Source organism: Lichenostomus cassidix, chromosome 10 (genome assembly GCF_008360975.1).
Source record: "Lichenostomus cassidix isolate B80296 chromosome 10, HeHo_3.0, whole genome shotgun sequence".
Lineage (NCBI taxonomy): Eukaryota > Metazoa > Chordata > Aves > Passeriformes > Meliphagidae > Lichenostomus > Lichenostomus cassidix.
The window spans coordinates 10,371,755-10,394,249 of NC_139491.1; the positions used below are offsets into that span (position 1 = coordinate 10,371,755).

The 22,495-nt window shown below is 39.0% G+C and overlaps 1 protein-coding gene across 5 annotated transcripts in view; it reads left to right on the forward strand.

Annotated features, from left to right (window-relative positions):
• Nucleotides 1-22,495, forward strand: part of FBN1 (fibrillin 1) — a 143,512-nt gene that overhangs the window by 21,867 nt on the left and 99,150 nt on the right. For 4 of the 5 annotated variants that reach the window (XR_014854299.1, XM_085070587.1, XM_085070589.1 and 1 more), the window contains 2 exons: nt 819-914; nt 2,450-2,545. Coding sequence is in view for 4 of the 5 variants with exons in the window: in XM_085070587.1 (XP_084926713.1) it covers nt 819-914; nt 2,450-2,545 (192 nt within the window). In the remaining variant the exon portion in view is untranslated. Of the gene's footprint in view, nt 1-265; nt 285-818; nt 915-2,449; nt 2,546-22,495 lie in introns of those variants that run through there. The other variant, XM_085070586.1, reaches the window with a different exon arrangement.

Consider the following 22,495-nt stretch of genomic DNA (forward strand, 5'->3'; position numbering starts at 1 on the left):
ACTTCTCTATGCCTGATGGAGAGCCTGATTTACTTTTAGTTGCTCCCAGCATCTAGTTTAAAAAGATGTTTGCCCTTATTACCAGAAAAATGCAGCAGAGATATTATGCTTTACTGGCATGGGGCTTAAGCAGCCTGTTAACCATTAGAAGTGGTGGGGCTGCAGCTGGGGAGAATGTGCTGCTGCTCCCCTGCCTCTGCCCTTGGCAGGGGAAGGTTGTTGGCTCTGGGGAAGTGCTGTCTGTGAGCTCTGCAGCTCCCAAGCACAGCAGCTCTGCTGGTGGGGTGAGCCCAGAGTTGGCATATAGAAAGAAATCGCTCTGTTATTTTTCCTTTTTATGCACCAAGTCCTGCCTGGCCAGGTCAGCTTCTGGTGTTGCATGTGTTGGCAGAACAAGGCTGTCTCAGGAGTTTCCTTATATGCTTCCCTTTAATACTTCCCTCCCCCATTTCCCAGATGATAAGACTCCCTTTATAATGGTGCTGTCTTCCAGAAGTTTAGTACTTTTCCCTTATTGATGGCTTTTTCTCATAATTGCAAACTAGGAAAGAAATGTTGAAGATTTTTGCTCATATGAAATGCCTTTGACTTCATTTGAATGAGGGGGGCATCAAGTCCTTGCATGGTATCCTGTATTCTTTAGGAAGTGTATATCTATATTTTCTTCTGTAGTGCCCTTTTACTTATCTCTCCTAAAATGTGCATTCTTGACTTCTAATACTTTCTAGTTCACAGACTCAATCCCTAAAAAAACCCCAAACAGTTAAGTGTTTCTGACTGGCTTGATTTAACTGAGAAAAACCTTTTTTCCTTTCCAGTCCAACACTGTAACATCCGGTGCATGAATGGAGGTAGCTGCAGTGATGACCATTGCCTCTGTCAGAAGGGATATACAGGCACACACTGTGGACAGCGTAAGTACACTTCTAGCAATGAAGACACTGTTATGTGATTCTGTAATGTGTAGATTGAACACCCTTTGGCACTAAATTTCAGCTGCTGTTGAGCTTGTTTTTCATCAGGTATAGTGGAATTTTACAGAAAAACACGTGACTTTGTAATGAGTGCTGAGTGAATTCTTTCTGATCAAGACTAGTAAAATAAACATCATGTGACTTCATAATAATTGGATATAATTTGATCCTGTAGTTCTCACATTACCATAATTCCCGTTGACCTCCAGGACTTTTCACCCACTAGAGCAATGGGTCATACATCTAAAATTTACATAGGATTCAGTTTTTCATTTTATAGAAAAAATTAAGATTTTTTAAATACAAAATCTTGTTTTCATTTCAGGGTTTGCATCAGACTTAGCTAGTATGCTTTAGAAATTTTAATGTTGTCTTATTAGAGTTGATCGACAGATTTTTTTTCTTTCCTCCATCAGTCCTTAGCCAAAAGCATTCCTGGATCTGCCGCTTGAAATCTCTCCCAAAGTGACTCTAGTGCTCTCTTGTTCTTCTTGGCTGGAATGCTGTGAAGTAACTCAAATAAGGATGCAGACAGTGCTTTTAAGCAAGGCTGTCACATTGCTATCTAGTGAACTATTGGTCTGACACAGAAAATGTGTTTAGCTCATTTAATGAAAACCTTTTGGGCTCTGTCGAAATCAATGGCACACTTTACATGAACTTCAGTGGGACCAAGAATTCACTTGTATGTAATTTGGAGGAGGATCACGTGGTGAAAGGATTAAGAATTGTATTTCTGCCTTCACTGTGAAATATCAACTGGATAAAAAAGGATAAATGGAAATCTTCTTTCTACTGAAGTGAATGTGAAATGGAACAAAGAATAACATTACTCAATGAGCATCAAATTGTATTTAAAATCTCCTTTTTCATGTGCATGTTATATTTTCTAATTATTTTTGAGTGGAACTGCTTTTGGAGTTTATTATAAAAAATTGAGTTCTGAAGCTAGTGACAACATCCTACTGAGGAAGAATATATTGGATTAACATGGAATATATATTGATTACATTTTGCTCTCCTAGTTAATAGCATTATTTATTTAACATCAGCAAACAGCCTTTTAATACTGGATTATTACAGGAGGAACAAATACATTTGAGAATTTAGAGATGAAATGTTCCTCTGCATCTTCTATCTGCAGTCTTAATCAGTGTTTATTTGTTGCAAGTTTGAAAGAGATGTTATTTTGAAGTTATGGGATTTTCTAGCTATCCCAAAGAGAAAGGCTTTGAGAGGTCAGAAAAGCTCTGGTTGTTACTGTATTTGTGTTATGCTCCCTTGAAAAGATGAGTTCATGGTACTAATGAGGCCAGGAAGTAGTAAAAGGTCATTAAGTAGATTCTAGAGAAAGAGTTTGGTATCCTGTTGTGTTTACCGTTTCTACCAGTTTTCCTAAGTTGGCCAAGTACATAACTTCATGTCATTCTGCAAATAGCTCAACAAAGATTACTTTTGCCTTTCGTTTGATACAGCTGTCTGTGAAAATGGATGTTTAAATGGAGGGAGATGCGTAGCTCCGAACCGATGCGCTTGCACGTATGGCTTCACTGGACCCCAGTGTGAAAGAGGTATGTGCCCTAAATCAGTGGGAATAATTATGTTCCAACACCTCTAACAGTAGGGCTGTTGGGCCATTACCTATTGTATCCTATAGCTGAACTGGTTGTGTTTTTGTTGGTCTCAAGACTGAAAACGAATTTTAAGTAGCGTTTTTAGAAGTATGTGAACTTCATTAGGATAGAGGCCAGGATGAAACACAGATGGAACTGCTTATGTTTTTGTGATGAAAACACTACAGTGGAAGAGGTGGCAAATGAAAGTTTTTGTGTGCTTTTACTCAAACTTCAGTTTCTAAGTCATCAGAAAAGCTCTTTGAATCTGATATCCGTGATAAGTAGCATTTTGCCTCTGCCTTTGTTATGTTTCCTTTTGCAGAGTTTATTCAATTCTTTTTTACATTTTGTACAGATTTATATTTTTTAATTTTAGTCTTGTAGTTGCATATCCATAGTGATCTCCAAATGAAAACACAGCTATACCAACTTCCTTATATGGAATGTGGATTTTTTTCAGGGTTATTAAACCAATTTAATGTTTCATTTGTGAGCAATATAGTGGACAATGTTTAGGTATAATCCTGTTCAGTTTCACAAAAAGACAAATAAAATACTTTCACTTGTCAGAGCAATTGGTCTATGTAGTCAGGAATTCATACATACTACTCATAAAATAGGTTATCTTACATATCTATGAACCTGGTACACAATAGACATGAATAATATTATTTCGGGCTTCCATGTAGAGGATGTGCTTAGCACATGAAATTTCTGTCAATGAGTGTCAGATGATACCTGCTGTTAGTGCTGCACCTGGAGAAGTAATGGTTTGCTTTTTTTATGTGGGCAGCATAGGTGGGTGATAGAGAACAGCAACTCTGAGGGGACCAAAGCTGTTTGGTCTGGGCTAGAACAGATGGGAGGATGAAGCAGGTGTTTCCTACACTCCCTACAGTAGATAAAATTGCTGTGTTGGCACTGTGTGAAGTCTTGCCAGTTGCTCACTCAGATGTTATAAAAGTAGTTCAAACCAACGGTTAATTTTTTTCCAAAGACTGAAAAGTAGCTCTGTTTGGAATCATGGGATCTCACTGCTGAAGAGTAAGAGGAATGGGCAATTAGGTTTAAAATTCCTTAGTTTGAAGAGAATAAATGCTTATAGGTGAGAATGCACTGAATATTACTGCGAAGACTTAGAATGTCAACCAATTACTGCTTGTTCTTCATGGGTGAAGTTTTTGAGCCTTCAGTCTAGTTGAGGAGGTGTAAAGTGTTAAGTTCAGAAGAAGATTGTTCAGTGCTACTTCTGTGTTGCCTGGTCTGAGACCAGTTTGACTCCACATCATTAGGGCAAATTTTTAGGCTGTCCCGGGTTAATGATAAAACTCTCTCTCCTCCGAGAGCGAAGGGCCTCGACACCTCCTCCCCCACCCACAACAGAACCTCTTAGATGGAAGTGAAGAAAAAACTATTTATTTGACAAAACCACGCAGAGTGCCCTGCAAGGCACAGGGGAAGGGGAAAAAACAAGGTGAAAGGCAGTTATTCAACCTGATTAAAAAGTCCTTTTCTCAGACGCAGTCCCTCTCCTCCTCGCCCCCCACCCGGGGCCGGGTGGAGGTCCCTGGAGAGCTCTGCTGTCCTCTGGCCCTCCTGGGTCTCCGGGTGGCAAAGCAGATCGAAGAGAAGGGGTCCAAACGAGGAAAAAGAAGAAGAATGGAAAAAACGGGAACAGAGCTCACTCCGACCCCCGTCCAGCACGCAGTCTCTGCCGGGCGACGAATCCTCCCCCGGAGCAAGGCTTGGAGAAAATGTTTTCAAAACAACCCGCGTTTCTCTCTGCGGCTGGGTGCAGTTAAAGAGACAGGACCACACATTTTTACACATTTTTTTCTTTTTTGGGCATATAAGCCAACGATAGGGGATAAAGGATTATCATATCATCAATCCAAGACATAGGCTGAATCCTGGTAATAGCTTCAGTCCTGTCCCTCAGGCTCCTTCCTGGTGGTGGGTGGAGTGAGAAACTGGTGACACAGAGCCATTTGAGCCAAGTCAAGCTGTCCTGAAATTACTTGCATGCTATTGAGCACAACTGAGGTGGGAATCTGTAACTTAAATGTCTTGTCCATAGGCAGTTTTTTACTTAAAACATGTGTTTCATTTTATAGTTATCAATAAAAGAGAAAATAGACATTAATGAGCTGTAGTATTCTTGGTTAATGCTCGCTTGCTGTGTTGAGGCCAAATGATCGTCATATCTTCCCAGAAAACCTCTGAAATTTGGCTGCTTTCACAGATTTCCTGCAGCCTCTCTACCTAGCTGAGCTAATATGTTCCCCTCCTCTAAAAAGGGTGTGGTGGTTTTTGGTCTCAGAATCACATTATTCCATGAGAAAATTTTTTTCTGAAGATAACTTTTCAAGTATAAACTTATGTTGGTCTTAGAATAACTTGCCTTGTTCAGCACATGCACCTGTGTGGTCACTGGGGAGTTGTCTGGCTGCATATGATTTTACACAGCTGTCAGCTAAGTAAGAGGTCCATATTTTGAATCTAGCTTTGGAAAGTTCTGTGGATTTGACACTCCCTGGTGGGCTTCTGATGTACATGTGAATGGATGTTAGCCAGTAAATTGACAAGATTCATGCCTTGTAGAGTAAAATTGTGTGTTTATTAGAAAGAAAAGAAAGAGAAGAGGAAACAAAACCAGAGCACCTCTGTGCATGGAGAGGGGGAAAAAAAGGAAAATACTCAAGAGAAATGGTCTCTTAAACTATGCTATTTCTGGGGTGATGTCGGAGAAGCAGATTGTTTTGAAAACACCATTTCTGGATATAAATGTAATGTGAAGTGATAGAGTTTTGTGGCATACACATTCTCCATCTGTTTGGCTGTGGTTTGACTTCTTGGTCATGCCATCCCACAGACTAACAGTTATGGAAGTAATTTACTGCTGTGTATCACCCAGTGCTTTTCTCTACAAGCATCAACTAACAGTAACAATCAAAGAGTGTTCGTGGCACATATGTCACACACCAAAGAATATTCCAGCCTTTGCTGCATATGGTGTAACTTAGAACTGACTTGAATAAAATAATGTCAAGGCAACCAAACACGTGGAGTTATTCTAATAATCCGATAGGGAAAACCCTTGAAATGTTGCAGGTGGTTGGAACAAAGTTAAATCCAGTTTCTTAGATACAGAGATGAGTTGTGTAGCTCTGTGTCTACTGTTTAAAGTAGTTTTTCCATACATTAACTCAGTAAATGCTGACCATGTGGTTGGTTCAGGAACATCTACAAGGCTTCTGCGTAGGTCAGTAACATCAAATACATGCACAATGAAGGGCTTTATCTGGTGAAAGCCCTCCTGCTTTCACAGTGCAGCAAACTCTTATCAAATTTGTGGCATGAGTATTTCTGGGTATTTACTCATTCTTTGGGGGGGTAACAGCTGGCCTTGGACAGTTTTGGCACACAGATTGCTTTTTTATGTGTCTTACAAGTGTTAATCTTAGTGTAAAGCACGATAAACATGACCACCAGGAATTTTGAGGTTCACTTTTATCAGTGGAGCTCCTTTTCATGCTCTGAGAGTGTGTACCATGTCACTGGTGAGACAGGCTGGATCTCACCAGAGCTGGATCGATAACTTTCACAGTTATTGTGTCAGTTAAAATTTGAACTTCAGGGATTTCTTTTAGGGAGGTGCTGAGTTCTCTGGCAGTGGTCCTGTGATGGGCTTTGACACGCCTTTAAATTCAAACCTGAGATGTCAAAATGCCTAGAATTATGCAAGTGCTAAGGGCCTTGCTGGATTTTGGCCCAGGCTTTCAGAGTTAGTTAAGATCTGAGGGATGCACTCAGTGTTTAGCTTATCAGTAGTCATATTGTTAATGAAAAGAAATCACGGGTAACAGAAAATGAAGGTGTGGGCAAAGCACAAGTTCTCCCACTGGTTAAAAACTGGATGGCATTGTAATGGCATTTGCCTGTTAATGCTGAATAACTTGAGTGAGTTACAGATTCTGCAGTTTCTTTTAGAGTTGCTGAAGAGACTGAGAGCAGAGACTTAGCTTATGCTCCCCTGAGGATGATTCAGAGCATTGACAGCTCTTTCTATTGTCTGTAAAAGAGCCTAGGGGATTTAGCTGGCTATGGGAGATGCCCACGTTCGGGTCATGTGAAAACATCCCTGTATCCTGCACTTTATGAAAGTCCAGAGGAAAAAGTGATGTTAGGAGCTCAGAGAGATCAGACAATCCTATCAGATTTGGGAGAGCTGTCTCCAAATTTGTGCATAGGGGCTTTCTTGACTCTTTGAAACTGTTTCTCTTTGGACATTTGGGTGATTGTACTTTAAGAGGGTGAGTCCTATATAAGATAAGATACTACATTGTTATTCTTGTATTGCAGAAATGCAATGAAATGTGCTTTTCTTTTTCTGTCTGGATTCATTTAGAGGAACACAGTGGAAGCTTAGAATGTGTTACAGCCCTGTTTGTTTATTTGAATGCTTGTGACAACATCAGGGGCTCAATCCTGCTGCATTCTGGAGTTCTGCCACTCGCTTCGCATAGGAGCAGAATTGGGCCTGATGTAGTTCAAATATTAAAAATGTACCACGTGTGTTTTGTTTTTTTATGGACTCAGAATATGAGCAAACGATTGCTGTTTCTTCAAACAGAGTAGTTTCTGTACTGCTCTCTTCATGGCAGGAATTTTTGCATAATTTTTAATTATATTTGGCCATTATTAAAAGTTCCCAGAATTAATGCCATATGTAAAAATATCTTTCCCAGAGCCTCTCTAAGAAAGTGCAGCCACTGAAAATGGTGAAGAGTAATGTAGGGCTCTGTATATTTTTTTTTCCTTTCTAAATACTACAACGGGTAGAATGTTTTTACGAAGAGGACACTGCACCCCTTAGTGTGCCCCGTCTCTGGTATTTAGTCTAAATGGAAAGTAAATAACAAAGTGTAGATAGCAGTAAAAGTATGTTCCCAAAGCCTTATGTTGCATTTAAAGTAGTATTGCAGCATATGGTAGCTGGCAAACATTTGAATAAACTTGATTTCTGTAGCTTTCTTCCAAGAAACACATCTGTTGACATAGACATGTAATTTCTGCAGCCCTGTAACATGAATGCATGTACAGTGTTATAGCAGCAAACTGAAGGATGGCTAAACTTGAAGGCCTGCAGTAAGGACTCTTGCACACATTTTTCCCCCTGAAAAGTTAGGAAAAATGGCTTCAGGCTGAAGATCAATATATTCAGTCACAGAGTGATGTTTTACACTGACTTTAAAATAATTTTGGTGTATGTTGTTACCCTTGATGTCTTTCAGTTTTAGGATAAAGATTCCTTTGTGTTATTCTTTCTACAAAAGAGGTTGAGATAACTGGATGCGGTTTTTAGCTTTTAAAATTGAAGCTGCAGCTTTATGGTGGAGGAGTCAGCCTCTACAGTATGATTGTGTGTGATTTAAAGTGGTTTTTAGTACTTAGCAATACAATCAATGGATCCCTGGATCAGAACTCAGGACTCAGTTCAGTCTGTTACTTGATGTCAAAAAGCATTTTTAGGGATCTTGTGTATGGGAAGGCTTTTATCCATTGTTCTGGTCCTTGCAGGTACACCCCATAACTGGTCCTGTGTTGCTTGCTCTATGCTTTGTGTGTCTTAAAATACCACATAGCAAGTTTTAAAATGTTTCTTCAGATATATGCTTATAAGCTTAATCAAGATTCATAAATGATTAAGTACATATGGCTTAGGTCTCTTGTGAGATGTGAGGGTTCCAACTTTTGTACATGAAGCTGAACATTTACATTTTGTTCCAAATTGAGTTTTGATTTCAGTCAAACAAATCTAAAGTTTTCATTCAGCTATTTGGCAGTCCTTTTTATATTTCCATGCCTTCTTCCTTCTTGATAGGCTGCTATGGACACTGACCTTTAGATGTGCGGTAAAGTATTGTTTGGACTTTGCTTTGTTTTGATTTTAGTCATAGCAGTGGAGATGCATACAAATTTAATCACAAATTGTGGAAACTATATTTGGTGTAAATTATAAAAAACATTTGAATGAAATACATGAATTGTTCTAATCTGTAAGATTTGGTTCTTGCAAGTAGGACATTGAAAGGACTCACAGGAGAACGAATCACTGAGATCACTCTTCTGGTTGCAAACAGTTTTGTTGTTGAACCTGACTCATACCTCCAGTTGTGCTGGCAGCCTCTGGCTCCTGTTTGCTGTGCAAGAAATTGGGTTCAGCCTTCAGTGCAGCTGGGCTGGACCTTGTGCTGGCTTTGCCTGCATGTGGCGGTTGCAGTCTGCCTTGCCGTGTTTTAAGAAATGAAGAGTGGAGGAGAGGCTTTTTAGAGGATACCTACACAGAGAGATGTCTATGTTTGTTTGATTATGGGATGTAACATGCATACAGATATGACTTCTATATACGCAGTGCAGACAGTTGAAAGCTATGACTTCTCTGAATGGCCTGCACTGCCAGATCTGTGCTCTGCAGTGTTCCAGGGAGAATTGGAAAGAATCCCTCGCATGTGTTATATCATGAGAGTCAATTTTTTTGTATGTGTTGAAAGACTGAATCATCTTTTATTGATGTTGGTTGCCATTGCAGCACAGTATTACATTTGAGGCCTTCAGAATGAGTGTCTTCAAGCTGTTCTTCCCCTGTTAGAACCATTGTACCAGGCCCATTTTTCTAATTTCAGCTAAAACTTGTAGAAAATAAAATAGCTGGGCACAGCTGATTTCTCATGAAACTTTCCAAAAAAAGGTGCCCTTGAAATGGTGACTCCTGGAGATGGACATAATGCAGGGAATGAGTAAATGCAGCTGAGAACTTATCTAACAATGCCTACTTAGCTGTTTATGGGGAAAGTTATTCCTTCTTCTCTGAGCTGCAATATATTTTGATATAAGAAAGCACAGCTACCTGAAATCCTCTCATTTGTTACAGCAAAAACAAATGTTTTCCTTGTGAATCACCCATTCATAGCTTTTTTCTTGTTGGGCTGGTCAGCTGAGAATTTGTTAGAGTTGCCACAGAAACAAATACCAGTATGCATGATGCCTCACTCAAGTTTGTGACTTACTGTTTTTTCTTTGTTTTTACAAGTGATCTAAAACTTTCTTGATGGTCAGTTCTAACAAAGAAAAGAAACCTCTTTTAAAACATAGATCTAACCTAATGAAAGGATAAACTGACGAAGGCATTTCCAAGTAAAACAATTCTTTTATGTAGGTCAGCTGCAAAATGCTCATAAAAATGCATCTTCAGCAGAGGTGCTCAAAGTGGTCAGTGCAACTGTTTTGACACGTGTAAGTTTTTTTGCTACATTGTTGTAACAGAGCTGTTGAAATCTCTGTAAAAAATAAAACTTTTCTAAAGTAAACTTATATTTTAAAGAGGTCTATCCTATATCAGCATAAAAGATGCAGAAAATTGTGGGAAACAGCTACTTAAGAGCAGCTGTAAGGACAGGCACATTTTCACTTCCAGTTGCCCTTGAGGGGTTCACGAATAATGACTGAGTAGTTTTTATATTTTTTTTTTTTTTTGTGACAGCTTGTACAGTTTGGCACTTTAGAGAAATGCTGTAGGAAAAGAAAAGAGGCCTAAATAAGGTCTGAAAAGAAAGGAGCCCTGAGAGAAATATCACTCTCCAAATTCTGCTATGCTGTAAGACAGAGCCTGGCTTTGCACTCTTTATCCAGAAGAAACTTTTTTTGAAAAAAGATGGAATTTTGCTACATAAAGAAACCAAAATTCAGTGTTTCCTTTTGTAGGAAGGCATGCAAAGGCTAGGGATAAGTAATTTTAAAAAAGCATGGCAGGTACTAAAAGTGCATGTGTGTTTACACTTATTTATACACATGGATTTATATTTTAAAAAATATGAAACCTTTTAAGCCCCTGATTTTTTGATTGTGATCTTACACATTTACTTTGTATCTATTGCAGGCGTTTCCCAAACTAAACTGGCACAGGTAGGTTAAGGGAACGGCAGTCTGCTGTGCCATAGCCTTAATTTCTTTTTGTGATGGTGTAATTCAGATTATAGGTCTCCCATTCTGAGGGAGTGGTCTCTGTACTGTTTCACTTGTCCCTGAATGTTTAACTTAGTGTGTGACTCAATTTTTAAAAAGCATTTAGCTCGACTAAGCCTGGCTTACCAAGTGATCTTGGTCATGTTTTATAATGATCCTGTCCTCAACGTTTATGTTTTTTGCAAAGTTTACCCAATGATTGCCAGGTGTTCAGTACTGTCCCCATTTGCTCCTTAGTCTTTGGAATGAATGGTCTTCTGTGACCCTGAAGTGCTTTTTCTTCTAGCACAGAGGTGCTGACAGTCAGAGAAGCAGGAGCTGAGTAGAAGCCTGTATGCTCACAGTTCTTGCCTCCTTGGGGAAGCAGTGGCTGATACTTTCATCCTCCACCACTGCACACAGCATGGGACAAAGAGGTGTCCTTCCTGGCATTGCAGCAGTGGTCATAAGTTCAGTGATATTTTACTAGACTGTGCATTTTCCTTATTTCTGTATACACAGAGATCTCTTAGTGCTCTTTGGTTTGTGCTCTCAAGATTACCTACCAGTTTTTTCTCTAGGTCCTGTTACCTAGGTCCCATTGCATTTATTGATAGCTGAATTTTTAGCAAGGCTTGGAAATTCAGTTTATCTCCAGCAAAAACAGACAGCACACCAAAATGTGTATCTGCTGTTTAGTGGGGTAACTCCTACCTATCAAACAATGCATTTACATTCTTTTAAAAATAGAACCATAAGAATTACAGGGAGAGAGGATAATTTCTAAGTGTATTTCAGTTTACAGAATTGCTTAGGGTGGAAGGGACCTCTTGAGATCACCTAGTCCAACTCACCAGCTCAACCAGGATCAGCTGGAGCAGATTGCCCAGGACTGTGTCCAGTCACCCTCTGGAAAATGTGTAAAATATATGTTAGTCTGTGATTTGTAACACCTCCAGCTGTACCATTCAGACCTATTAACTATTTAATGAAGATCCAATGCTAACTCTGTCAAAGTGTTCATAATTCTGGATCTTCTGAGTTTTTTTCTTACTTGCATGTTCTGTTATCCACAGAGTCTTTGTCCTGTGGCAGTGACTGATTGAGTGCTGTGAAATGAAAGCATATGTTATGCTGATAATTTTTAATGTACTTGCCTAATAAAATTCTAAAAATGGAACAGTTAGTTTAAAAATAAAAAAATAAGCTGACAAAATTGCAGTGGTTCGTGGGGTGTAGAACAGGGAGTAGTTTTAACTAATAACTACATATAAATACTAGTACTGTCAGGGAATTTTCCTGTTTGCACTTGATGCTAATTGTAGTTACCTGCTTGTCACAAAAAAATGGGGAGACCTATTAGGTGCTTAATAATTTCACCTGATTTAGGGAGCAGCTGGGTCCCTCAGTGATGGGAGATTTTAGGACCTCAAAAGCTCCTGTTTGCTTATGTTTCTGAGAAAGAAAAAGGTGGTAAACATACAGTGGAAAGAGCATGCTGTGCACTTTCATCAAAGTGAAATTAAGGTGGATCTTAAACACCTTGAACTGTTTCTTCAAGGGACATTGGACTGATCTCTGGGCTGGATTGTCCAGATGTCTCAGTTAGTACAGTGACAGAACACTACTTGGACTTGAAATGTTTAGAAGAGGTAATAGTAAAACCAGCAAGCAATGAAGTGTAATTGTCCTGCCGGGATATGATGGAAGCCTTTATGAGAATCTCCATGTCCTGGTGGGACAGTATGGGTGGTAACTTGGAGAGATTTGTAAAATGCAAGTATGACAGCTTTACAGTCAGATTAATACAGGCTTCAGAAGAAGCCACAGAGTCAAACATTAATTCCAAACCACAGGCTTCAAAGGCTAAAAGATCTGCCATTGAAATGGACAGTAAAAAAAGAGGTGAATGATCCACCTCTGTGAAAGGATCCTGTGAAAGCCGAGCTGATGTTGGGTTACTTTGACTCCAATAACCTTTAAGATAAGATACAACTTAATGATGCAGATATTATGTCTGGAATTGAATTACACCACATGGCGTGAACTAATTCCAGCTACTTGATTCTTGAGTTGAGGAGTAAAAGAGTAATAAGGGGGCAATAAGGGGGCAACCTTTTCGAGGGATTGAAGTAAGGAGAGGGTGATGTTTTAATACACTGAAATTTGGTAGAGTTATAGGGGCTCAGAAAGCAAAAGCAAGAGAAACAGGTGAGAAGGGAAGATAAGTGAGAAGATGGTGACAGAGGGGATCTAGAGAAAGAGTTTTCACATCTTGGTAAAAGAGCATTGGAAACAGGTTGAGAAATTTAGAGTGCTGCTTGGGCAGGGGAGACCCGGCAGAGATGTGCATTCCATTCATCTGAATGGCTCTTCTAGTAATAACATTGCTAGACACAAGCACAGGCCAGGAATGGCAAATGATGAATGACTTAGCAAGCTATCTTGCTGGGTATTTAATCTGTGTGGTTATCTAAATAATTTGAAATGCTTCTCTTGGCCTGAGCCAGGCTGGACAAAATGAAGTGCCATGCATTAAACCTTGTGCTATTTCAGTTCTCAGGTCCCAGCAGGAACCCAACAAGATATGGCTCCATGAAAGGTGATACTATATTAAACCAACAGTACAAGTTGTATCAAACTCGGTTCCAAATTCAATACAAAAAGTCTTGGTTTTAGAAGGCATTCTAAATCTAGCTCTAGCACTTCAGTCACTTGCTTATGTCATCAGTACAAAAAAAAAAGTGTTTTGTACAGCTGCTGAGTGCAAGGAAGATGAGAGGTTAAATTGGGTTAGCGGAAGTGAAAGACGTGCAGTGGAAGAAGTTTTGGTATCAGAATGTTTATGGAATTTGTCATCAAATAACAGAAGTGTTTAAATTGGAGGGCAAATTTAAAGCATTCCTTTTTATAAATTTTTCCTTATTTACGTGCAATTGAAATTATTTACAAAGGTGTACAAGGAAACATTAATTTCTTTCCCTTTTAAAAAGGAAAGATGATGGTAAATCCATCTTAGTCTCTTACTGTTCAAGCCTTCTTGAGCTCAGGCCTGAGCCACCGGTGTGTATTAAAATAATTCTGCTATTCTTACTACAGTTGATTACAGTGCTCTGTTATAAAGGGTGGAGGCACTTGGTGGTTCTCCAAAGAAAGTGAGTAATAATTGACCTAATGTACAGAGCACATGAATAACATATTCTTTTGGTAAGAAATTTATGTTTTACAGGGTGTGCTAGAGTTCACATCCCTTTTTCACATCTTCCAAAAGATTTTAAAATACTCAGCTGCTCTATTAAATTTCTAATTCAACAAATACTCAAATACAAAGTATGCATTAGATAAAGCTCTTGAGTTGAATCCAAACATTGAAAAATCTTTTAATCTGCCTTGAAAACAGCTGTTTAGAATTTTGAGTAGAAATAACAACTTCCTTCAGCCTACGTTGTTGATGTCTGTTTCAGTTCAAGCTGGGAGGAATTTCTCTTTGTTACTCTGCAACAGCAGCAAGTCTTTGCATCAATGATTTGACTATCCCCCAAACAGATTAGGACTGGTATCCTGGTCCTCTTTGAAATAAATGGTAACACTTCCTTTGAATTGAGTATAATGGAGGAGAGACTTACTGAGAAGACTTAAGATTTAGTTTTGACACTTCAGTGATAGTTGTCTGGAGTGCAGCTTACAGGAGCTCCTTTTAACATCTCCCACTACTGACAGACTGCTTCATGTTTGTCTGCTGAAGGAATTCTTGATATGAGAATTGAGGTTTTTTTTAGTGTCTGAAATTATTTAAACAAGTTAGATGGGGTTTGTGCATATGCACATATAACTTTCATTCTTTGCTCATAAATATTTGGGTAATCTTATAAAAAGTTACACAGGGTCTCAGGATCAGATACCACGTACAAAATTTCTAGGCAACTGCCCATTGCATCCAAGGAAATACCAAAAGAGCTCAAGATGACTGGCATTTCAATGAACATCTAAAGCAGTAATGATTTGCCACTTAGTGTAAACTATTGCCAAAACCCTGCAGGGAACGGCTTATGTTTATTCTGCAGCTTGTTTTGCTGTGTCCGGAGGGTAGATTATACATGCACTTCACACACAGACACACAGACACACACACAGACACACACACACACGCAGAGACACGTGCCTGGATTGGTATTATGTTCAGACATTTGGTCAGTACTTTAAACTCAAAGGTAGAAGTCTTGACATTGTTCAGAGAAGTGAAGGCTGAATGAAACTTTGTGGTCACTATCGAAGTGATCCAAAACCTACTCACACTAAATAAAGGGATGCCCAAAGACCTTAACGGGCTTTGAATGAGGAGTCACAGGGATCTGATCAAATCTTGTCAGCCAAATTTCAGTAAGGTTATTGAGAAAGCAATTAGATCTGTGCTGTGCTAACATATTGATCAGTAATTCTGGAGAAAAGTTTAAAGCGCTTATGCATAAGCCACAAATATGAACATGTTTTAGCAAAGATTGTGGTTATAGTGTATAGAAAATACCATTATATGGAATGGTGTTTATTTAACTGCAACTAGGGATTTCAAGAAATATTCTAGTAGAGTAAATAACAAAGAAAATCCATACAGCCTCTTTCAGTTTTATAGTATGCTGTTCTTTTCCTTTTGGGCTTACATGCTACATACACAGTCTTTCATGTGATATTCTCTTTTCAAAGTGTTTTTAGAATGCATGTGTGTTAATGTACATTGATTAACACTTAGACAAGTTTGTATATATGTCCTCCAATAGCCTCTGCTGAAGTGTAAGGAGCCCTTTTAAATCTAAAGGAGATGTTTGCGTTTTACTAGGATTTAGGTTATGCTCAAGTTAGCACAGATGTGGAAGAGTTTTGGGGACTTCCTTTTGATGAGATGATGTCCTTGTGTCTGTTATTCATCTTTGTTGTTTTCGTTTAAGTTGTCAGGATTGTGTGTGGTTTGCAGTGGTAGGATGTTGATGCAGAGGTGCAGATGCAGTACCCAAGATGCCAGTGATTCTCCACACCTCTTTCAAGGTGGAATGAGATCACACTCTGTCAGCAGAATTGCTGCCCTGCAGAGGAGCAGCCTGATGCTCACGTGAAAAATAACCAAGATCAATTTTGTGAACAGGGCTTTTAATCAGCTGTTTAAAAGTTGCTGATCCAATTTCAAGTTTCTAATTAAATGAAATGGGATCAGAAAAAAAAAGAGATCAGCATACTGCCAGGCAAGAGTTCCAATCCAGTGGTTATCTCATTTCAAATGTGTGGGCTAAAATATCTTTATAACTTAAGCTTATGGTATATTCATACACTAATAAAATGTTCTTATGTAAGGGTAGTTTAACCACCACAAGCTTATTTTACAAGACTAAACTATTTGATGCTCTAAAAACATTTTTCTCATGTGAACATTATTTATCGCAAGTGTAGTTGAAACCTGAATCTTAATTATTAAAACAGATATTCAAACCCTTTCCTGACAAGAATGATGTGGATAAAAGATTATTTCTGGAGGAAATCCTACTTACGTTTTGGATATAGTGCACAATATTTCTGACAATCAGGAGGAAATTTTCTCTACCACTGAAGTGTCTTAAATTATGAGCTTTCTACTGTTTTATGAGAATTTTTTAAAAGCCACCTAAATGTTTTCCCACAGTGCTGGTTTACAAGCAGCTGAAACTTTAGATACCACGCAGAAGAGTCTGTTGTTCCACTAACATTTCTGTTGAGAGTGATGCACATGTGTACTGACGACCACCTAGATTGCTAAATGTACCCATTCTGAAAATTAAAAGAAAGTATTTCCTATACTTTTAGGTACAAGTTTAAATTGGCACTGCAATTGCTAAACCTTGCAGCTTAGACAGATGCCAGAGCTCCTGCAGAGGAACTTTAAACTGTATTATGCTGCATTCTGTATGCTTCCCCCTCTTAACTCTTCTCTGCTCTCCAGCAGTACAAGGGTGCTCCCTCTTCCCTCCTGCTTCACTTCCCCTCTCTCCTCTTACCAGTTGTGGGAACCCCAAGGTGCTGCCTGGCATGTACTGCTCTCTTGCACTTGGTCCCAAGCAGAATTTGACTCTTAATATGTAAAGTATTGTCTGTATCAGCTGTGAATCTCCTTTTGGTTTGGGGGGGTAAGGGAGTTGAATTGGATCACTGGCTTCATGATGGCTTAATACTTCATTCAAAGCCCAGTGAAGTTAAAAGGAAAAACATACTCAGGAGTTTTGGTGGTGTGGATCAGGTCCTATGCCCAGAATGGTAAGGTAAACATTGAGACACTGCCTACACCTGGATTACTTCACTTGTGCTCTTTCTGTGAATCCTAATTCCTTGGACCGCCAGTTAATATAAGTACCAGCTTTATGTGATGCTGAGTTACACCAGGAACACTAGTTGGGGAGAAAAAAAGGAACAGGATGCACTTAACAGTCTGTTTTGACTAGGAAATGAAGCTTGTTCTTCTTAGAAATAATTTATATATAAACCTTATTGCTCTTTTTTTTTTAAAATAAATTTTAGCTCTGAAGATAGGAACATAATTAGATCTGGTCACGGTTTATTCTGATCCACTCAATTGTTCAATTATTGTTCTTCTAGTGTAAAAAGTACTTCAGAAGACAGCACAAATATTTAGTATCTAGTAGAAATCCTTTAGCAATGGCTTAAATATTTTTTCTTATTCAATACAGTTAATTTTATTTCTTTGAGATGGATTGATAGGAGCTGCCTAATTGAACAGATAAGCAGTATATTGTCACTGCTAGATTCAGCCATTCTTTGTGTGGTTTGTAACCCCTTCTTTATCTCATATTCTCATTTATCACTGGCCTGGTGTTTGTTTTTCCTGATTTAGGATTATGACACTGATCTATATAAATAATATTGGGTACATAGTTTGTACTTTATCAGCTTGAAAATATCAAAGTAGAAAACAAATATGGATATCAACATTACAAATGGGAGGAAAATGCCTTTTGGGAAAATGGGTGGTTAATATCTGTAATTTGTGTAGTCATTGTTTATTCATATTTGGCCACCCAATGATTCTAGTGGATAGTATTTCAGAGTGCATAGCCAGATGTGTCAGTGAGATGCTCATCCTATTGCTGGGATGTTCTCAGGCATCTTTTTGCTTCTTGCCCACTGCTGTTCTTGTAACACAGAGCTGAGTGCTGCTCCTGCCCATTCCCCTGCAAAGTGTGGTGCTTGCTGCAGGTCACCCAGCTCCTGGGTGGAGCTGGGACTGAGCCCACCCTGTTCTATACACTGATTCCTCTCCAAGATGGCTTTGGCTGGCTGGCTGCTCCCTACTAGTTGGCTCTCTAGCCCTCATTTTTACTTAGTTAGTTGGCTGGCCTGTCCTGGCAAACTTCCCTCTCCGAGTCGGCTGGTGAAGCTCTCAGGCTGGCCAGCCTTTTCCTTCCCTTCCCCTTCCTTTTTTCCCCTTCTCACACATGGTGTCTGCTGGCTCCCACTGTTTATCTCTCCTTGTCTCTGTGCCTCCCACTCATTTCTTAGATTTGCTTTGATCCATCCCATCTTTGCTGCCTTCCTGTTTTTCATCCCTCTGCTCTTTTGCTGTTTTGCTTCTTTGTATTCTTGTTTCCTTCACACTTGTTCCCTGAAGGCTTTTTGCTCTGGCTTTCACCTACCTACAGGCAGTATGTATCTTTTCCAGAGCTTTCTGTCTCTCTCCTGTCCGTCCATGTGATCTAGCAGCCACATTGTTTGAAACAGTTACTAACAGAACAGTGATTCCTGTTACAGGTTGGAGAAACTGTTATGTTTATCACTTTTTATTTACTATGGATATTTTTATAAGTTCTTTATAGATCTAGTCTGTGCTTTCATAGAAGCTCCCATGGTAAAATCACAACTGAAGCACTTAGTGGTACTTCTGTGTCTTTTTCCCTATAATTGTGGATTATCAAGTATCTGTGTATTCTCTGTAACTCCCTGTCGTCTCCCTTAGGACTCTTAGAAATGTCACAACTCACTGTTTTAATCCACACATCACAATTATAACTCTAGGCTCACAAACACTTCATTATGTTAGTGTGGAATAAGGACTTTAGGGTGATCACAATGATGGGAAAGGAAATGCAGAGAAAATTCATGGCAGTTGAAAATTTGCTGCTGAAGACCCTGTGAGAGAAGGCAGAAAATTCTCTGGCCATTCTTCTCCTTTTTTTTCACTCTTTATTCCAGAGTCCTTGTTCAGTCACAGTTCTGGGTGATGCCAGTTGAAGTTTTGTCTGTGTTAGGACTAGAGAAAAAGATACATGTTGTTAGATGCTGTAACATACCTTATGTAATATGTGGTTAAACTCCCTGTAAATACCTATATTTTTTTGTCCGTGTTTGATTAAAACCTATTTTTTTAATGTGTCTCTTTCTCTCCACATGTTTTCTTTCTTCCTAATTATGGGGTACCCTAATATCATAAATCACTCTAAATACTGGTTAACAAGTCAGTCCCTAATGGTAACTACACAACCTTGTCAATGGGAAAATACTCTTGTCCCCCCCATATGTGTTTTCTCCCTTCATGACAGAAATATGAATCCCATGTGAGAGGGCATTATTCCCTTCAAGTGAATATCACCAGTCCTTCTCCAAGATTTTAAAAGTTTTTGGATTGCTTTTACATATGTGTATAGATATATTTCTGAAAAAAAAATTCATAGCATCTATTGAGTTGGAAAATTAATTAGATGACCTAATTGATTGTGCATGAGTTCCTCTGTGGAATGTGTTCTGCTGCTGTTGCACTCGCCCAGCACAGAAAATCTCAGGAGCAAATTCCTCCTGTCTTTTACTAGAAACTGACAATTAATTGAACATTTAAAAACCCCCATAAAACACCACAACAGTCGTCCTTCCAAAAAAGAAAAAAAACCCCAAACCCAACCAACCATAAAACCTTGAAAAATCATAACACAAAAAACTTTACATGAAAGATCTTTTCTCATTTTATTAGAGTAGTGCCAAGAGGCCTGAACTCAGCTTGAGGCTCCCTTTATCATTCAGAAAACATACAAGTCTGTGTCCCAAAGGCTGTGTAGTCTGAAGAGGAAAAAGCCCCACCAGCATCCAGAAGTATTGGCAGCCCCACGTTCCATGTGGGGAGCTAATATACAGGGAGATTAAGTCACTTGTGTAAGGATGTACTGGGAGTCTGTAGCAGAGTCTGAAACTGAACCCAGGTCATCTCAGTCCCAGCCAAGTGTCTCAACCACAAGACTCTCCCTCCTTTTCAGTATGTCAGTGTAGAAAGTAGGCCAAAAAGCAGTTTCCAACCTTTAATACACAGCATTTTGCAAGGCTGTGAAGTATTATGTATTAGACAGGCATCTGGATCAGCAGCAGTTTCTGCGGATACTTTTATCTGTGAACAGAAGCAAAGCCTCTAAGGGCTTTGTAAATTTTACATAAATTATTGTTTTATCAATAAATATCACGGTTAAATTTATAAAGCCAGTACTTAAATTCAAGGCATTTCAATGATTTTTTTTAAGATTCAAAAATGTGTTTAAATTACTTCTGTTGTCTGTAGCTGTCTAATTTTCATATGTTTTAGATTCTGGTGCTACTCATCCATCATGATGCATTAGCAGTGATGCGTAGCTACGCCAGGCTGTGCAGGGTGTTGCACCATGCGGTGTAAGCTCAGAAAGGGAGGCTCGGGTCGCATGACAGGCTAACGCTCCAGTGTTATGCAAAGGTTAAGTACTCCTGTGTTGGGAGTTAGTGAGGCTTGCAGTTTGCTGACCTAAATCTGAGTGATTCCTATTATGTTGAGTATTTGCTTATCTTTAGGAGCATCTCTGTATAGCCGAAGTGTAACAAAACTTCGGCTTGAATCTGTTGTATCCCAAATGGAAGAGGATAAAAGAAGTGCAAGTATGTGTGGATATATGTACATGTATAACCATCCCCCTTCTTCAACTGGCATCTCCCGTTCTGGTATGAAATCAGCATTACTGTGTGGTAATACACAAAGAACAGGCCAGAACTTGTTTGTTCCCCTCAGTACACTTGTTAGTTATTATAGACCCCTGGCTTGCTTGCTTAACTCCTGATTCCTTTCTCCCATGTCTTCTAAATGAAAATTACTTACCTAGTTCTCACTGGCTGTCATGTATGTTGTGGAGGACCGCTTTATGAGCTCCATTATTTGAAACCATTAATCCCAAACGTTGTGTGCATTTACACAGATAAATATCAGTGATTGTCATGGGAAAAAAAAATAAGCTGTGATGGGATTTATGCAGCATGAAAGTGAGAGAAACCTTGTTTTCTAAAATAGGTAATGACAAATTGTTCTAAACAGTGATCAGTGTAATGGACCATTCAGCACACATGACAGTTTCCAGGATTCTGATGTTATTCCTTGTAAGCACATAATTAGTAAAATACAACTGGAGTGTGTCACTTTTGGTTGCACCACTATGGCCCAGCTTTCGACAAGAGGCCTCTGAAACTGGGTGGGTCTCTCTCTTCCCCAGCACCCCCCCAGCACTGGCTGTTTCCTGTGTGAGAGAGTGTTCATGTAGTCACAGGCAGTGGGATTCCCCCACTGAATTATTGTTCTCTCATCAAAGTTAGTGAGTCTAACGCTTCTCCTGTAGTTAGGACCTGGGCTTCATGCTGAACGTCATATCTGAATACCCACAAAACCAAGCAGTTCAGTCTAACAGGGAGGAAACAAAAACCTGTTAGAATTGCAGTCTTAGATCTTGCATATTCCTGTTAAAGACACTCAGGCTGGTGACTGTTTCCAGGTTTAAATGATTTGGCCCACATGTGGAGGCAAATGAAATTTTAAGACCTGAAATTCCCTTCAACAAGTAGAAGAGATGCCAGTTTCCAGTGCTGAGGTAAAAATAGATTTGCAATATCTGTTAGACTAAAATAATGTATACAGAGAAAGTGTGATGAGTAAGAAAAGGCCAAAGGCATCAGCACAGATGCTATTAAAAACTTAAGAAATGTCAAACAATATGCTAAGAATGTGGAGTTGCTTACACTTTCAGTAAATGCACAAAACCTTTCCCATATTTATCTAGAGTACTTGCGGTAATTCAAAATCTTTTAGAAATAGGACTTGAAGTTGTTCTTGACTAATACCTTAAGTTAAGGAACCAAAAAGTGCTCTTCATTACATCATTAACAGGAGTCAGTAAAGACCTTTTGCTCTTCTCTCCTGCTGCATGCAAGTGAAGAGAACTCTGCCCTAAGTTTGAGAATTATCTGTGGATTCATATCCGTTTCCCTCCCCGTTCCTTCCCATTTTAAGATGCTTACTATTCTGTACTCTCTCACTGCTTGGGAAAATCAGACTTTTGATCCGCTTTTGCAAAGAGTTTAATTGACAATTGTCATCAATAGTTTCTATAATCTTAGATTAAAGATATGATGGTCCTCAGTCACTTGAGGCCAGTCACTCATTGACTCTGGGGAACATCCACCCATTAGGGCTAAGCAAAGAGAAGACTCCTTCCACCAAGTTGTCAATGAAGACAGGAATGTGTTATAAGAAGGCTTTAAAAAAATAATATGAGTAATGAAGCACATGTATTAGCATCTCATGTACTTCATATTGGTGTGTATAATATATATTTACTAAAACTATACTTGCTTAGTTGAAAACTTACGAATCAAGACTGGATCATTTACCTTCTTGGTTTTTTACTTCTAGTAATAGAAATTGAATACATGTGATAATTCTAGAGTTATGGCATGTATTCTATAACATTTCAACAGAGATACTTCAGTCTTATTCAGAGTTAAATAGTGCACTAAGTTATTACTGTGTTTATTTTTGGACCACAGTCTTAATGCAAATCCCATATATGTGGTTATGCAAAATGATCCAGATTC